Consider the following 18,067-nt stretch of genomic DNA (forward strand, 5'->3'; position numbering starts at 1 on the left):
GTGGGCAACGCTGGCATTTGTTGCCCATTCCTACTTCCTCTTGAGAATGCAATCATAGAATCCCTACGGTGCAGAAGGAGGCCATTTGGCCCATCGAGTTGCACCGACCCTACCTAGGCCCACTCCCCTGCCCTATCCCCATAACCCCACGTAAGCCCTGGACCCTGAGGGGAACTTTATCATGGCCAATCCATCTAATCTGTACATCTTGCGTCCGGAAAAAGATACAAAAGTTTGAGGTCACGTACCAACCGACTCAAGAACAGCTTCTTCCCGACTGCCATCAGACTTTTGAATGGACCTACCTCGTGTTGAGTTGATCTTTTCTCTACAGCTTGCTATAACTGTAACATTATATTCTGCAGTCTCTCCTTCCTTCCCTATGTACGGTCTGCATTGTTTGTACAGCAGGCAAGAAATAATACTTTTCACTGTATACTGATACATGTGACAATAATAAATCAAATCAAATCAAATCAATTCTTTGGACTGAGGGAGGAAACCAGAGGAAACCCACACAGACACAAGGAGAACATACAACTCCACACCGACGGTCACCCAAGGTCAGAATCGAACCCGAGTCCCTGGCACCGTGAGGCAGCAGTGCCATCCAATGTGCCACCGCGCTGTCCAAGCTAGTGGCGCGCCACTTTCTTGAACTGCTGCAGTCCATGAAGTGGACTGTTAGGGAGGGAGATCCAGGGTGTTGCCCCAGTGACAGTGAAGAAATGGCCAATATATTTCCAAGTCAAGACAGTGAGTGGCTTGCAGGAGAACCTCCAGGTGGTGGGGTTCCCAGGTATCTGCTGCTCTTGTCCTTCTAGATGTAATGGTTGTGGGTTTGGAAGGTGCATGTTGAAGGAGCCTTGGTGAGTTTCTGCAGTGCATCTTGTAGATGGTACACTCGGCTGCCACTGTTCGTCGGTGGTGGAGGGAGTGAATGTTTGTGAAAGTGGTGCCAATCAAGCGGGGCTGCTTTGTCCTGGATGGTGTCGAGCTTCTTGAGTGTTGTTGGAGCTGCACTCACCCAGGCAAGTGGAGGGTACTCCATTACACTCCTGACTTGTGCCTTGTAAATTGGGCGGCAGACTTTGAAGAGTCAGGAGGTGAATTACTTGCCACAGGATTCCTAGTCTCTGATCTACTCTGTTAGCCACAGTATTTATGCGGCTAGTCCAGTTCAGTTTCTGGTCAATGGTAACCCCCAGGATGTTGATAATGGGGGGATTCAGTGATGGTAATGCCATTGAATGTCAAAGGATGATGGTTAGATCCTCTCTTGTAGGAGACTGTCATTGCCTGGCAAATATTACTTTACACTTGTCACTGGCAAACATTGTGACGCAAATATTACTTTACACTTGTCAGCCCCGAGCCTGGATATTGTCCAGGTCTTGCTGCATTTGGACATGGACTGCTTCATTATCTGAGGAGTCGCGAATGATGCTGAACATTGTGCAGTCATTGCCTATTGCATCATAAAATAGATAAATAAACAAAACGTGATTCACAATTCATAATATATATTTACAATTCTACTTGCACAACCTGCTCTCTGCATCCTCGCGATGTTGTAATAAAGATCCATTGGTTTGTTCCTTGCTCTTTAACTCTTACTTTCAAACTATTACTTATAAATCCAACAGCGAGTTCAGGAGAAACTTACCCAGAGAGCGGTGAGAATGTGCAGCTTGTTACCTCGGAGATGGTTGAGGCTAATAGCATTTAGTTTTTAAAAACCGGAAAAACACATGAGGGAGGAAGGATAAGAGGATATATTGATGATGAGTTGAAGTCAGGTTGGAGGAGGTACATGAGGAGCATGTTGGGCCAAATGGTCTGTTTCTGATCTGGAAATTCTGTGAAATTCTGTAAAATCTTAAAACCGTGGAAGCTTTTTCATCCACCTCTCTTCCTCATACAGACCATAATCCTTAAAAATCTGAGATTCATGGCACCATAGGCTCTTAATTAATTAATGTATTGTCATCCTGTCTTTTCAACATAGGTCCAACAAAGACTTGGCCACTCGGATTTCATATGAAGTAAATTTCTGGAACTTTGGGTGAAGCCATTTGGAGGTTTCATTAATGTCGTTATTTCTAAGGAACTCACATTTCTGTGAACACTGGAGCTTTCCTTCAAATTGTTTTATCCATGTTATAATAGACTATGCCATTGAAAAGAGTTAGTGAGAGGTTGAAAATAATGTTGTTCTGGGTTTCGCCCCCACAACCCAAAAGATGTGCAGGCTAGGAGGATTGGCCACGTTAAAATTGCCCCTTAATTGGAAACAATTAATTGGGTACTCTAAATTTTTTTTTTTTTTAAAAATAAAATAATGTGGTTCGATCTTGCCGGTTATTGGATAAATTCCCTTTTTGTGTTTGAGCCATGGACTGCAGAGGTCTCCCTTTCTCTAGCCGTCCAGCCCAATGAGAGAGCAACTTTCAAAAGGGGGAATGGATCACTGCCGAAAAAAGCATTGAAAAAGACTGCGGGGATGGGGGAAAGAGGAGGGAATGTGGGACTAATTTGATAGCTCCTTCAAAGCGCCTGCAGAGCGGGAAAACCTCTTTATGTGTCCTATTATTCTCTTCTGTGATTTCCCTGAACAGATGTAGCAATACTATTTCCTAATGCATTAATATGTAGTAAATACTGAATACCATGGGCTGTCACCCAATAGAAAATTGTATCCTGGTACTGAGTGCTCTTGCAGATTATTTCGTTGAGAGGAAGTTGTTTACTATTCATTAAAGTGGGCTGTCACGGTGATTCTGACGTTATCCTTCAGATGAAAAATGGGAGAAATCCCATCTATTATAACTGTAGAAACCCTCAGCTTTGAAAGATGTAAATCCTAAGGTTGCAATTTCATTTGTGGAACTATAAAAGAAGCAGAGAATCAGAATGCACCCACAATAATAATCCGTTTAATATCTCTCTAAGCAATTAACAAGTCACAGCACAGATATAAATGTCAAAACAATTATCAACCTTGCTGTGGATGCACTATCAACTGAAAAGGTTTGAACAAATGAGAATTAACCATGATTTGGCAACAAGGCACGGAATGACATACAAGTGTCTGGAACTCATAAACTGGCCATTCAGCCCCAGCAGTCTATACTGGTGTTTGTACTCCTCAGAAGGTTCACCTCACCTTATCGACATATCACACTGCAAGTAGGGGGTGGCACAGTGGTTAGAAAGGCACGTTTCCTTCTCGAAAGAAAAAGGAGGGTTTTTGTCCTCCAGATGTTTTATTGAATTTGAATTCCACCACCTGCCGTGGTGGGATTTGGACTCGGGTCCGCAGAGCACCATCCTGGTTCTCTGGATTACTAGCCCAGTGACAATGCCACAATGCCACAATGCCACCGCCTCCCATTAGTTTTTCCGCCCAACACCTTATCAAAACCATTCGTGCTTTTCAACATCTCAATTGAATCTCCCCTTAACCTTCTCAATGCAAAGGAGAACAACTCAACTTGGAGTAACTATATTAATTTTGGATTTTTATTACGCTGCTACTAATGGGATCTTTAATAAGCAATAATTGAATTGTTTTCTCTCGCCTGTCATTGAGTTCTATTTTGAAATAATAAGAATACTCAAATCCGTGTGAAAGACTATTGAATCATCACTTGGCTCCTAATGCCAGTTTGTGCTCAAGTCTGAAACTTTGCTAAATTTGGCCAAGTTGCACAAAGTTGCAGGAAAGAGGAATTTCAGGAACTTTGTTCGCACTGAGGATTTAATTTGATTATTGGGGCCAACAGTGATTAACTTTGCATATCCAGACTCCCTGGTGGAGTCAAACATGAGTATGTGGTCTTCAGACAGGAAAGATTAAATAACATTATTGAACAAGCAGTGGCACAGTGGTTAGCACTGCTGCCTCACAGCGCCAGGGACCCCAGTTCGATTCTGACCTTGGGTGACTGTCTGTCTGGAGTTTGTACGTTCTCCCCCGTGTCTGGGTGTGTTTCCTCCCACAGTCCAAAGATGTGCAGGTTAGGTGGATTGGCTACGATAAATTGCCCCTTAGTGGCCAAAAGGTTAGATGGGGTTACAGGGTTACGGCGGGAGTGTGGGCCTGGGTGTGGCGCTCTTTCGGAGGGTCGGTGCAGAATCGATGGGCTGAATGGCCTCCTTCTGCACTGTAGGGATTTTATGATTTTTGCTTTGTGTTGCTCGCTAGCGATAGTCATGGTTCAGCGAGCAAGCTAATGTTAATTAACATTAACAGTTTGCTTACACAGATGCTCTTTAGCTAGTGGTGATTATTAGCTCATGTCAAATGAATAATAATTTTTACAATTGTTTGATCTGTTAGAATGAATCATTTTGCGCTGATGATGTAGAACAAGGTTACTGAAACATTTCCAAATCTCCAGGCTGCAATATGAATGGGAAATAATAACTCAACTTTTAAATATCGTAACATTTGATTAATTGGCTGGAATCTTCCATTCCGGAGTCTAAGCTCGGGAGCAAGCATGGAAGTGGTTTTGAATTCCGCTACGGAATGGGGTGGCAGACTATGCACGAACTTGCGCTTTTCAGCTAATTAATTATGCAGTGTCAGACCGTGCCGGGGGGGCGGGGGGGGGGGGGGGGGGCGGGGGGGAGCAGGAAGGCACCATCCCTGCCGTTACCTTTTTGGGTGGAAGGTCCGGGTGCCATATTTAAAGGACAGCTTGCACTATCTCCTCTGCTCCACTCTTCCCCGCTAACTCTTCCTCCCTTCCTCAGTCATCCCCCAGGCAACATACACGGCCACGGTCAGATGTCAAACACAGACTGGCATTTGCAGCCGCAACTCACCATCAATCAGGGAGGCAGCCAACTTACCCGTTGCACGCCACTGCTGATCAGCCTCCGCCCACTAGCGGGCAAGTCATATTCCACGGGTTCCACGGGGTGATCAATTGTGGTGTCCCCGTGGATCTCATGAGGGTTAATACACCCTCCCTGGTCTCGCTCCCTCTCTCGCCTCCTCCAGCCCCACAACCCTCCTGAATCTCTGCTCTCACCCAATTCTGGCTGCAGGACCATGCCCGGCGTTAGTTATTCCTACATTGGTGGCCATTCCTGAGCCCTAAGATCTGCATTTCCCTCCCTAAACTTCTCCGTCCCTCTCGACTTCTTTTTTTTCCTTAAAGACATTCGAAAAACCTGCCTCCCTTACTAAGCATTAGTCCATCTTTCTGAATATAGCAAAAGTTTCTACAAATATATAAAACGAAAAAGAGTGGCTGAGGTCAACATTGGTCCTTTAGAGGATTTAATAATGGGAAATGAGGAAATGGCCGAGGCATTGAACAGGTATTTTGTGCTGGTCTTCACAGTGGAAGACACAAATAACATGCCAATAATTGATGGCAAGGAGGCTATGGCAGGTGAGGATCTCAAAACGATCATTATTACTGAGGAGGTAGTGTTGGGCAAGCTAATGGGGCTTGTCTCCTGGGACAAGTCTCCTGGCCCTGATGGAATGCATCCCAGGGTATTAAAAGAGGTGGCGAGGTAAATAGCAAATGCGCTCGTGGTAATTTATCAAAATTCGCTGGGCTCTGGGGCGGTTCCGGCAGATTGGAAAACAGCAAATGTTTAAAAAAGAAAGTAGTCAAAAGGTGGGTAACTACAGGCTGGTTCTGTAGTGGGGAAAATGCTTGAATCTATCATCAAGGAAGAAATAGTGAGACATTCTTTGAGGACATTACGAGCACGGTGGACAATGGGGAAGCGGTGGATGTGGTGTATCTGGATTTCCAGAAGGCATTCGAAAAGGTGCCGCACAAAAGGCTGTTGTATTAGATAAGGGTGCATGGCGTTACGGGTAATGTATTAGCGTGGATAGAGGATTGGTTAACTAACAGAAAGCAAAGAGTGGGGATAACTGGATGTTTTCTGGTTGGCAATCAGTGGTTAGTGGTGTGCCTCAGGGATCAGTGTTGGGATCGCAAATATTTACAATTTACATAGATGATTTGGAGTTGGGGACCAAGGGCAATGTGTCCAAGTTTACAGATGGCACAAAGATGAGTGGTAGACCCAAGTGTACAGAGGACACTGAAAGTCTGCAGAGGGATATAGATAGTTTAAGTGAGTGGGCAAGGGTCTGGCAGATGGAGTTCAATGTTGATAAATGTGAGGTCACCATTTTGATCAGAATAACAGCAAAATGGACTATTATTTAAATGGTAAAAAATTGCAGCATGCTGTTGTGCAGAGGGACCTGGGTGTCCTTTTGCATGAATCGCAAAAAGTTGATTTTGCAGGCGCAGCAGGTAATTAAGAAGGCAAATGGAATGTGGTCCTTCATTGCTAGAGGGATGGAGTTTAAAAACAGGGAGGTTATGTTGCAGCTGTATAGGGTGCTGACGGGGCCACACCTGGAGTACTGTGTACAGTTTTGGTCTCCTTACCTGAGAAAGGAGGTACTGGCACTGGAGGGGGTGCAGAGGAGATTCACTAGGTTGATTCCAGAGTTGAGACGATTGGCTTATGAAGCGAGACTGAGTAGACTGGGACTATACTCATTGGAATTTAAGAATGAGAGGGAATCTTGTAGAAACATATAGAATTATGAAGCAAATAGATAAGATAAAAGCAGGGCGGTTGTTCCCACTGGTGGGTGAAACTCGAACTAGGGGGCATAGCCTCAAAATAAGGGGGAGCAGATTTAGGACTGAGGAACTTCTTCACCCAAAGGATTGCGAATCTGTGGAATTCCCGGCCCAGTGAAGCAGTTGAGGCTACCTTGTTGAATGCTTTTAGATAGATAGATTTTTGAACAGCAAAGGAATAAAAGGTTACGGTAAGCGGGCGGGTAAGTGAAGCTGAGTCCACAAAAAGATCAGCCATGATCTCATTGAATGGCGGAGCAGGTTCGAGGGGCCAGATGGCCCACTCCTGCTCCTAGTTCTTATGTTCTTATATCTCCTTAGGTGGCAGTGTCAAATCTTGCTTTATAACGCTCCTCTAAAGCATTTTGGGACGTTTCATTATGTTAAAGGTACCATATAAATATAAGTTGTTGTTATTATTCACCTGGGTTAACAGTTTCTGTTTTATTTTATGTGATAGTGGTGCTAGGCTAACCTAGCAGTTACAATGAATCAGTGAGCAAGCTGTTTTAGAACATGTAGTAACCTGCATGTGACATGCATGAGGTTCATCCAGCTGGGGGTGATTGTTCCCTTGTCCTTATTGGACCAGGAATTAAACCAGCATTTGTATAATACCTTGTCCTCTGCACTGGCCGAGAGAAAGGAGTAAGGACCCCGTAATGTGTAACCGGGCCCTGTGTGTGTACCGCTGTAAAGCTGAATAAACGTCTCCCTGTGAACTCACCGGACTCCCCTTGTCATTACTGTATAACAAGACGGATATGATCAATGAAGAGTGATGGGGGAAGTGACAGGGATGGAATGACGGGAAGCAAAGGAGACACTTTCAGGAACTGTGTACAGCAGCTGAAGCACGACTTGTATATTTGCCTGTGGGTTACTTATGGTGAGCAAGGGGATTTGCTGTGTGTGATGTGACAGTAAGTGTGACAGGAAGTGGAAGCAATGTGACACAATAAATTCTTAGCAGTTTTTAATATAGCTGCTTGAAACAGATTCATTAAAATAACTACTCGTGCCTGAAGACATACATTTTTGTAATTGCAAAGGAGGTGGAACCACAGCTTCTTTGGAGGTATCAATTTTAATGGCATCTCATTTTTTTTGCGTATTTCAGGTCAGTGAAAGCACATTTAAAGTTTGAATAAATTATTGACTAATGAAAAGTTCTCACCTGCATTAGAACATATCAGACCCTCTGAACTGCGGCACATTTCATTGCCTTTCTTCCTGGGGATGTTGCAAGTCTTGGGATAATGACAAGCGTTCCCAGACCAGCCAGGGTCACAGATACATTTCCCACAATTGCATTTGCCGTGACCTAGATGGAGCATCAGAGAAACAAAGGGTCATAAACTTTCCCCGGGTGACAAGAGTCATTTCAAACGAAAAGTTCACAAAACGTTTCTGATAGTTTATAAATAGTCAGCATCGAGCTGCATGGCCTTGGAGATCTGACCTGAGATATTCGCGTATAAATGATTAATGTGTTTCTCTGAAATTTCTTCCTCTGCTTAAAAAGAAACACATTTCACACCTCCACTAAAGTAAAGAGAAACATTTAAAACTCACTTGTTCTCTCAAAATAATATCAATTACAAGACATTCGCTGTCGCTGGGGCAAAATCCTGGAACTCCCTCTCTAACAGCACTGTGGGTGTACTTACCTCAGGGACTGCAGCGGTTCAAGAAGGCAGTTCACCACCACGTTCTGAAGGACAATTAGGGATGGGCAATAAATACTGGCCTAATCAGCGACACCCACACCCCCGAAATAATTTTTAAAAAACAAAGATTGGCCCAACATATTCATTCAGGTACATCTTCACTGTCCTAACATGCTTTGGGACATTCAGGTCATTGAGCCTCTTCTATCATTCAATTAGATCAGGGGGCCACATGAGGCCCACCTGGGTTTTGGGTGTGGCCCCCATGAGACATTTTATTGACCATTCCCCACGCGCAAGGTGGCCACATTCCGGTGATTTTCATCCACATAGTCTTTTCCCTCACGGTGTGACTGAAGTGACTCACAGGTAAAGCGAGGGCGAGTTAAGTGAGGTGCGTGCTAATTGCTCACAACATTGACTGCGAGAGCCGTGCGCTCCGCTGTGTCCAAAGGGTAAACATTTATTTTGTTTTTACCACATGAAGTTGATGATATTTCAATAAATATATAAATGATTAAGCATTTTCTATAACTCATTATAATAATACAGATAATCATCTTTATTGTCACAAGTAGGCTTACATTTACACTAACGAAGTTACTGTGAAAAGCCCCCAGTCGCCACATTCCGGCGCCTGTTCGGGTACACAGGGAGAATTCAGAACGTCCAATTCACCTAACAGCACGTCTTTGCGGGACTTGTGGGAGGAAACCGGAGCACCCGGAGGAAACCCACACAGACACGGGCAGAATGTGCAGACTCCACACAGACAGTGACCCAAGCCGGGAATCGAACCCGGGACCCTGGCGCTGTGAAGCAACAGTGCTAACCACTGTGCTACCGTGCCGCCCGTATGAAATATTATGAAATATTCAGCATGTATTAAATGTATTTAATCTTATTCATGGGGTCATGGTTAATGAACGAGCCCAATTCGAATCTTGCAGCCCATTGAGGTGAAGGAGGGTCACTCATGCCCCCCACTCACCAGCCGAGGTTGCCTATCACCAGATTAGATCATGGTTGATCCGTATCTTAACTCTATCTACCTGCCTTGATTCCCTAACCCTTAATCCCCTTAACCAACAACAGTCTACAGTTCTGATGAAAAGCCACAGAGCTGATTCACTCTGTTTCTCCCACCACAGATGCTGCCAGATCTGCTGAGTATTTCCAGCATTTTCTGCCTGTATTAAAAATCAATTGATATCAGTTTCAACATCATCAATTGACTCCCAGCCTCAGCAGCCTTTTGAGGGGGGGGGAGTGAGTTCCAGATCTCCACTCCCACTTTGTGTGAGGAAGTGTTTCCTGACATCACCCTGGTTCGAATCCCCCACCTTCTCCTGCACTCCCTCCCCCCACCAGAGGGAATAGTTCCTCCCTATTGACCCAATCAATTCCTTCAATCATCTTAAACGCCACAGTTCAGAGAATCATAGAATCCCTACAGTGCAGAAGGAGGCCATTCGACCCATCGAGTCTGCACCCCCCACCCACCCAGCCCCCCCCTTGCAGAGAACTCCACCCAATCCCACTTCCCTGTCCCTTATCCCAATAACCCCTTACTTAACCTGCACCTCCCTGGACACCAAGGGGCAATTTAGTGTGGCCAATCCACCTAACCTGCATGTCTTTGGACTGTGGGAGAAAGTGCAAGCTTAGTTTATGCGTCCAATGTAACCCTTTTTGGCCCAGTGTCATGTTGGTCAGTTGTACTCAACCCCTTCAAGGCCAATATCCCCTACCCAGAGGAGCCCAAAACTGAACACAGATGGGGGCTTGCCCAAAACGTCATGTAACTGATTGACCAGGACACGAGCCTATTTCAGACTCTGATTGAACTGGTGAGTGCAGCCAATGGTCTTTATTCCACTTTACATTGATTTAAGTGACATAACGAATTGAATTCTGTACTTTGACCAATGCCCCAAGTACAATTACAACATTTCTTCTTTAATCACAAAATGTTTGAGTAATGACTACAAATTAATGAAGAGATTCAGAAGTCCATTTTTCGCAAAAGCAATATTTGATGCGCCATTAAGTCAGATAATGAAGATCAGCGATTATGATGCAAAATTCTTACACAGGTCCATCATTGGAAAATGTAATTGAGTAACAGTCAGGGCAGCACGGTGGCTCAGTGGTTAGCATTGCTACCTCATGGCGCCGAAGTCCCAGGTTCGATCCCGGCACATTCTCCCCGTGTTTGCGTGGGTTTCGCCCCCACAACCCACAGATGTGCAGGGTAGGTGGATTGGCCACGCCAAATTGCCCCTTAATTGGAAAAAATGAATTGGGTACTCTAAATTTATTTTAAAAAAGTAATTGAGCTTAAGGGCAAGTGCGAGGACGAGCTAGGAGGCGAGTTAGAGGCGGGTCTATGGGCAGACGCCCTAAGCAGGGTCAATTCCTCCTCATCATGTGCCAGGCTTAGCCTAATACAATTTAACGTGGTCCACCGGGCACACATGACGGCGGTGCGGATGAGCAAGTTTTTCGGGGTAGAAGATAGATGTGTGAGGTGCGAGGGAACCCCAGCAAACCAGGGGCGTCATTCTCCGACCCCCCGCCGGGTTGGAGAATCGCCGATGGCTGCCGTGAATCCCGCCCCCGTCGGTCGCCGAAGTCTCCGGTACCAGATATTCGGCGGGGGCGGGAATCGGGCCGCGCCGGTTGGCGGCCCCCCCCGCTCGATTCTCCGGCCCGGATGGGCCGAAGTCCCGCCAATAAATTGCCTGTCCCGCCGGCGTGGATTAAACCACCTTTTGAACGGCGGGACAAGGCGGCGTGGGTGGGCTCCGGGGTCCTGGGGGGGGGGGCGCGGGGCGATCTGGCCCCGGGGGGTGCCCCACGGTGGCCTGGCCCGCGATCGGGGCCCACCGTGCGGGCCTGTGCCGTGGGGGCACTCTTTACCTTCCGCCTCCGCCACGGTCTCCACCATGGCGGAGGCGGAAGAGACTCTCTCCACTGCGCATGCGTGGGAAACTGTCAGCGGCCGCTGACGCTCCCGCGCATGCGCCGCCCGGGGATGTCATTTCCGCGCCAGCTGGCGGGGCAACAAAGGCCGTTTCCGCCAGCTGGCGGGGCGGAAATCCCTCCGGCGTCGGCCTAGCCCCTCAATGTTGGGGCTCGGCCCCCAAAGACGCGGAGCATTCCGCACCTTTGGGGCGGCGCGATGCCCGTCTGATTGGCGCCGTTTTGGGCGCCTGTCGGCAGACATCGCGCCGTTTCGGGAGAATTTCGCCCCATGTCCACATGTTCTGGGCATGCCCGAAGCTCAGGGGGTTTTGGCAGAGGTTTGCGAAGGCAATGTCCACGGTGCTAGAAACACGGGTGGTGCCGAGTCCAGAGGTTGCGACCTTTGGAGTGTCAGAAGATCCGTGAGTTCAGGGAGTGAAAGAGGCCGACGACCTGGCCTTTGCCTCCCTGGTAGCCCGGAGACGGATCTTGTTACTGTGGAGGGACTCGAAGCCCCCGGGTGTAGAGACCTGGGTTAGTGACATGGCTGGGTTTCTCAGTGACGAGAAAATAAAGTTCGCCTAAAGAGGGTCAATGTTGGGGTTCACCCGGAGGTGGCAGCCGTTCGTCGACTTTCTCGGGGAAAATTAAAATGTCGGCAGAAGCAGCATTCCGGGGGGGGGGGGGGGGGGGGGGCAGACGGATAAGTGTCAGATGGTTGTGGTGTGTGAGGATTGGGTCGGGTGGGGAAATGTTTATTTTACCGTGTTAATGTTATTGTTTTTGTTATTGTTATAAAAAGTTTGCAAATACCTTAATAAAAATCTTTTTTAAAAAGTAATCGAGTGACAGTCTACTACAATGATTTAAAAGTGAACACATTGTGTAATAACTTTAAAAATGTACATTGAATTATGCAAAAATGCATCGAGTGAGCAGGACTCGGCAATAGTGCCTCATGCAAACTACCGTGAGGCAATTAACAACCTGGATCCTCAATAAGCAGATCACTGACGAGTGCCGCTTCTGTGAAAGGTACAGAGCTGCAGAACCTTCTGGAATGATGCCACAACTGTCAAAACCTGAGCATTCAAGTAAGTGAGATAAAGAGGGGGAAATTACAAATACTCAAAACTAGAAAATAAAAGCTGGAAATGCCTAAGCAGTTTGCCGACGATCAGGATGGGGATAAGAGATGAGAAGAATATTTCCCTCTGATTAGATATTCGGCCTGAAGCACTAGTTTATCTTTTCCTTTCAGATGAGTAGATTTTTCTTCAGCAATTCAGAAGAAGAAGAAAAAAAATTTTAAAATTTGCATTTCTAAATCACCGATATCCAACACATTTTATAATTAAAATGAAAAAATGAAAATCGCTTATTGTCACAAGTAGGCTTCAATGAAGTTTCTGTGAAAAGCCCCTAGTCACCACATTCCGGCGCCTGTTCGGGGAGGCTGTTACGGGAACTGAACCGTGCTGCTGGCCTGCCTTGGTCTGCTTTAAAAGCCAGCGATTTAGCCCTGTGCTAAACCAGCCCCTAATAATAATCTTTATTGTCACAAGTAGGTTTACATTAACGCTGCAATGAAGTTACTGTGAAAAGCCCCTAGTCGCCACATTCTGGCGCCTGTTCGGGTACACAGAAGGAGAATTCAGAATGTCCAATTCACCTAACAAGCCCGTCTTTCGGGACTTGTGGGAGGAAACCGGAGCACCCGGAGGAGACCCACGCAGACACGGGGAGAACGTGCAGACTCCGCACAGACGGTTACCAAAGCCGGGAATCGAACCCAGGCCTCTGGGGCTGTGAAGCAACAGTGCTAACACTGTGGTACCGTGCTGCCCATACAACCAGTCACTGTCCTAATGCAGGAAATGCGAGAGCCAGTTTGTCCACAAACAAGAACATGATTATGAGCAGATAATCTGCTTCTTAGTGATGTTAGTTGAGGGATAGATATTGGCCCCAGGACATCGGGGATAACCCGTCTGTTCTTCACATCCACCAGAGAGGTGACAGACAGGGGCTGGTGTGAAAGACAGCACCTCAGACAGACCCTGGAGATTTCACCCTGCAATTTGTGCTCAGGTCTCGACTCACAGAGCCACAGCTGGCGCCTGCTATGTGATGATTTTCGTATTTACATTAATTACAATTTTAATTCCATAAATTGTGTAATAAATTACATTGCTGCTAATGTGCAAATCTGCTTAATCTAGTCTATCCCTTTAACATCACAAAAAACAAAATTACCAGGTGAATAAAGGTTATTTCCTATTAAATTACCCCTTGTCCGAATGTAGTTGCCCTATTTTGTATTTTTTTTTCTTTTCATGTACTAAATGATCAGTTTGAGCTGCTAGCAGAAAAATACTTTTCACTGTACCTCGGTACACGTGACAATAAACAAATCCAATCCAGTCCCGGCCTTCCACCCAAATCCTACCCTCTGTAAATTTGAGGTCATCCAAAACTCTACTGCCCTTGTCCGAACTCACACCTAATGCCTTCGCTCACCATCCCCGTGCTCACTGACATACACAGGCTCCAATCAAGCAAGGCCTCAATTTTAAAATTCTCGTCCTTGTTTTCAAACCCCTCCATGGCCTCGCTCTTCCCTGTCGCTGTCATCGCCTCCAGTCCCACAACCCTTCAGAATCGCTGCACTCCTTCAGTTCTGGTTTCTTGAGCATCTCTGATTTTGATCTCTTCACCACTGGCGGCCGTGCCTTCAGCTCCCTGGGCCCCGGAGTTCTGGAATGCCCTCTGTAAACCTCTCCACCTCCCTTTCCTCCTTTAAACTGTTCCTTAAAACCTACCTTCTCAACAAAGCTTTTAGCCTTCGGCTCGGTTTGTTTGTGCGATATTTTCAACACACATTTGTTTCTCCTCTGGGGGAAAGTGGGGAAATGTTGGGAGGATTAACAAGGTGATTAATAATCTATTATTGTCACAAGTAGGCTTACATTAACACTGCAATGAATTTACTGTGAAAAGCCCCTAGTCGCCACATTCCGGCGCCTGTTCGGGTACACAGAGGGAGAATTCAGAATGTACAATTCACCTACGCTGCATGTCTTTCGGGATTTCTGGGAGGAAACCGGAGCACCCGGAGGAAACCCACGCAGACACGGGGAGAACGTGCAGACTCCGCGCAGACTGTGACCCAAGCCGGGAATCGAACCTGGGAACCTGGAGCTGTGAAGCGACAGTGCTAACCACTGTGCTATCAAGCTATTGAAATCACATCATGAACACTTCTTCTGTGAGCAGCAAAGCATGGTCGGCACTCGAACCCAGAGTTTCCAGCTCAGAGGCAAGGTGCGACCGACTGCATCACGAAACCGCCCTCTTGAACTGTTGAAGTCCACTTGGTGCAGGTACATCCTTAGTGCTGTTAGGCTGGGAGCTCCTCAATTTTGCCCCAGCGACAATGAAGCAACGGGGATGTAGTCCCAAGTCAGGATGTTGTGCGGCTTAGTGGGCAACTTGCAGGCGACGGTGTTCCCTGGTATCTGCTGCTCTTGTCCTTCTGGCTGGTGGAAGTCAGGGGCTTGGAATCTGCTGTCGAAGGAGCCTTGGTGAGTAACTATGGCACATTCTGTTAATAGTACACACTTTCTACTGGGAATCAGTGGTGGAGAGAGTGAGTGGATGTCTAAGATGGTGGTTGGGATAGCAATCAAGCGGGGCTGCTTTGTCCTGGATGGTGTCGAGCTTCTTGAGTGTTGTTGGAGCTGCACTCAACCAGGCAAGTGGAGAGTATTCCATCACACTCCTGACTTGTGCCTTGTAGATGGTGGACAGGCTTTGGCCTCTTTACAGAAGAAACATCACTTCCCCTTGACTGAGATAAAGGCATTGACTAACTTTCGGGCCTGTCGTCTAACAGGCTTTAGACTCTCATCATTAAATATTCTGATTTGACTTTCTCAGGTGCAATGGAATGCCTTCACACTTCCCCATCGGAAACTCTGCCTCCCAGAATTTTATTCCCTCATTTCATCCAGCAAAATTCCTTTGTAACTTTCTGCTCTGTTCTGCACATCTTTCTTTGCCTGCTAACGTAGTGTCATCTCCACATATGGACATGCAATTCCCATCCAAGTCACTCCTCCATATGGTGGAAAGCTGAGGCCTCAGTCCTGATCTTGTCACAAAGTGAATGGGCCCTTTATCCACACTCTGGTTCCTCTCTTCCCCGCAACTAACCAATCCATGCCATAACATTAACTTTCATTCAATCGCTTGTGTGGTACCTTATCCAGTGCCTTCTGCACGTTCGTATGGACAACATCCACAAGCACTCCCTAATCCATCACGTTAATAACCTCTGCAAAAAAAAAAGGCTGCCGCGTTATTTAAATATGGCCTCCCCTCCACAAATCCATGTGACTGTCTTTAATCGACTGTTACTTAGCCCTCAGTCACTCTGGTCAGAAAACCAGCACCCAGAAGAATTCTGGGTCCCAACGTTGCACCCCTGCTGCCTCGCTATTGGATTTGGATTTGGATTTGTTTATTGTCACGTGTACCGAGGTACAGTGAAAAGTATTTTTCTGCGAGCAGCTCAACAGATCATTAAGTACATGAAAAGAAAAGGGAATAAAAGAAAATACATAATAGGGCAACACAAGGTACACAATGTAACTACATAAGCACCGGCATCGGGTGAAGCATACAGGGTGTAGTGTTAATGAGGTCAGTCCATAAGAGGGTCATTTGGGAGTCTGGTGACAGTGGGGAAGAAGCTGTTTTTGAGTCTGTTCGTGCGTATTCTCAGACTTCTGTATCTCCTGCCCGATGGAAGAAGTTGGAAGAGTGAGTAAGCCGGGTGGGAGGGGTCTTTGATTATGCTGCCCGCTTTCCCCAGGCAACGGGAGGTGTAGATGGAGTCAATGGATGAGAGGAAGGTTTGTGTGATGGACTGGGCTGTGTTCACGACTCTCTGAAGTTTCTTGCGGTCCTGGGCCGAGCAGTTGCCATACCAGGCTGTGATGCAGCCAGATAGGATGCTTTCTATGGTGCACCTGTAAAAGTTGGTAAGAGTCAATGTGGACATGCCGAATTTCCTTAGTTTCCTGAGGAAGTATAGGCGCTGTTGTGCTTTCTTGGTGGTAGCGTCGATGTGGGTGGACCAGGACAGATTTTTGGAGATGTGCATCCCTAGGCATTTGAAACTGCTAACCATCTCCACCTCGGCCCCATTGATGCTGACAGGGATATGTACAGTACTTTGCTTCCTGAAGTCAATGACCAGCTCTTTAGTTTTGCTGGCATTGAGGGAGAGATTGTTGTCGCTAAGCCACTCCACTAGGTTCTCTATCTCCCTCCTGTATTCTGACTCGTCGTTATTTGAGACCCGGCCCATTATTGTCATATTGTCAGCAAACTTGTAGTTGGAGTTTGAACCAAATTTAGCTGCGCAGCCATGTGTGTACAGGGAGTAGAGTAGGGGGCTAAGTACGCAGCCTTGCGGGGCCCTGGTATTGGGGACTATTGTGGAGGAGGTGTTGTTGTTCATGCTTACTGATTGTGGTCTGTTGGTCAGAAAATCGAGGATCCAGTTGCAGAGTGGGGAGCCAAGTCCTAGGTTTTGGAGCTTTGATATGAGCTTGGCTGGGATTATGGTATTGAAGGTGGAGCTCTAGTCAATAAATATGTGTCTGATGTAGGGATCCTTGTTGTCGAGATGCTCTGGGGATGAGTGTAGGGCCAGGGAAATGGCATCTGCTGCTATTGCAGTGCCAATTCAGAATTAAAATGGCCCAATTGTCCAGGAGGTGAACATGCTATCTGATGTGTTGGGTGTTCTGGATCACATACAGGTCACCAACACTTGAAATAGTGCAACACTATTTTATTGAATCATTAACTGTTAAACATACTCAGACTGTGGGTTAACACGATACTAGCTTTAACTAAAGACTTTTGCCTTGTCCTAACCAGTCGATGCACTCAGCACATGGTGAATGTCTGTGTTACAGGCTGTGAGCTCTGTGCTCCTAGCTAGCTGCAACTCGAATGCGCGGGAACTCTGATGCCCCCTGTCTTTATAGTGCGTGTGCTCTAACTGGTGATTGGCTGCGGTGTTGTGTGTGTTGATTGGTCCCACTGTGTGTCCATCAGTGTGTGTCTGCACCATGATATACTGGTGTATATTATGACATCCCCCTTTTATAAAAAGTGTACCTGTGTGGCAATAAATAGTGTATGGTGAATGTCCCTGACTATGTGTGCGCGAAATATTTACAGGACTATGTATATGAAAACTAAGCTATTTACATGGGAAGGTGCCTGGTGCAGAAAAACAGTGTGTCACAAGAATAACGAGATGAACACTATATACAAACCACGTAAACAATTAAACGGAAGAACAGAACAAATCAGAAAGTCCATAAGTTTCACAAAGTTCACAAATTAAGTCTCTGAGGTGGACGACAAATTCCGGTTGACCGCGGGTGGGTCGGGAGCCGCCAGCTGAGGAGCGGGCTGGACTGCGTCAGAGTGAGGAGGATGCAGAGTGACCGGAATCTCTGCACAGTCCAGGTCAGGGTCAACAGGGGAGCAAGGTAATAGTGGAGGATCACGTAGCGAGCGTGAAACGAGACAAAGGGCATGTCGATTGCGGCGCAGAATGGAGCCATCCGGTAGATGAACCAGGAACGAGCGAGGGGCCACCTGCCAAAGGACAACACCTGCCGAAGAACCACAGCAGTTGCAGACCAGCCACCATCCGGAAGATGGATGCGGACGTTGTCATCTGGAGCCAGAGCAGGGAGATCAGCT

The 18,067-nt window shown here is 46.7% G+C and overlaps 1 protein-coding gene across 1 annotated transcript in view; it reads right to left on the reverse strand.

Moving 5' to 3' along the window:
• Window positions 1-18,067, reverse strand: part of itgbl1 (integrin, beta-like 1) — a 290,031-nt gene that overhangs the window by 133,943 nt on the left and 138,021 nt on the right. The window contains exon 3 of the mRNA XM_072476055.1: window positions 7,816-7,962. Within this exon, the coding sequence (XP_072332156.1) occupies window positions 7,816-7,962 (147 nt within the window). The remainder of the gene's footprint in view (window positions 1-7,815; window positions 7,963-18,067) is intronic.

The sequence above is a fragment of the Scyliorhinus torazame genome, chromosome 15, assembly GCF_047496885.1.
Source record: "Scyliorhinus torazame isolate Kashiwa2021f chromosome 15, sScyTor2.1, whole genome shotgun sequence".
Classification (NCBI taxonomy): Eukaryota; Metazoa; Chordata; class Chondrichthyes; order Carcharhiniformes; family Scyliorhinidae; genus Scyliorhinus; species Scyliorhinus torazame.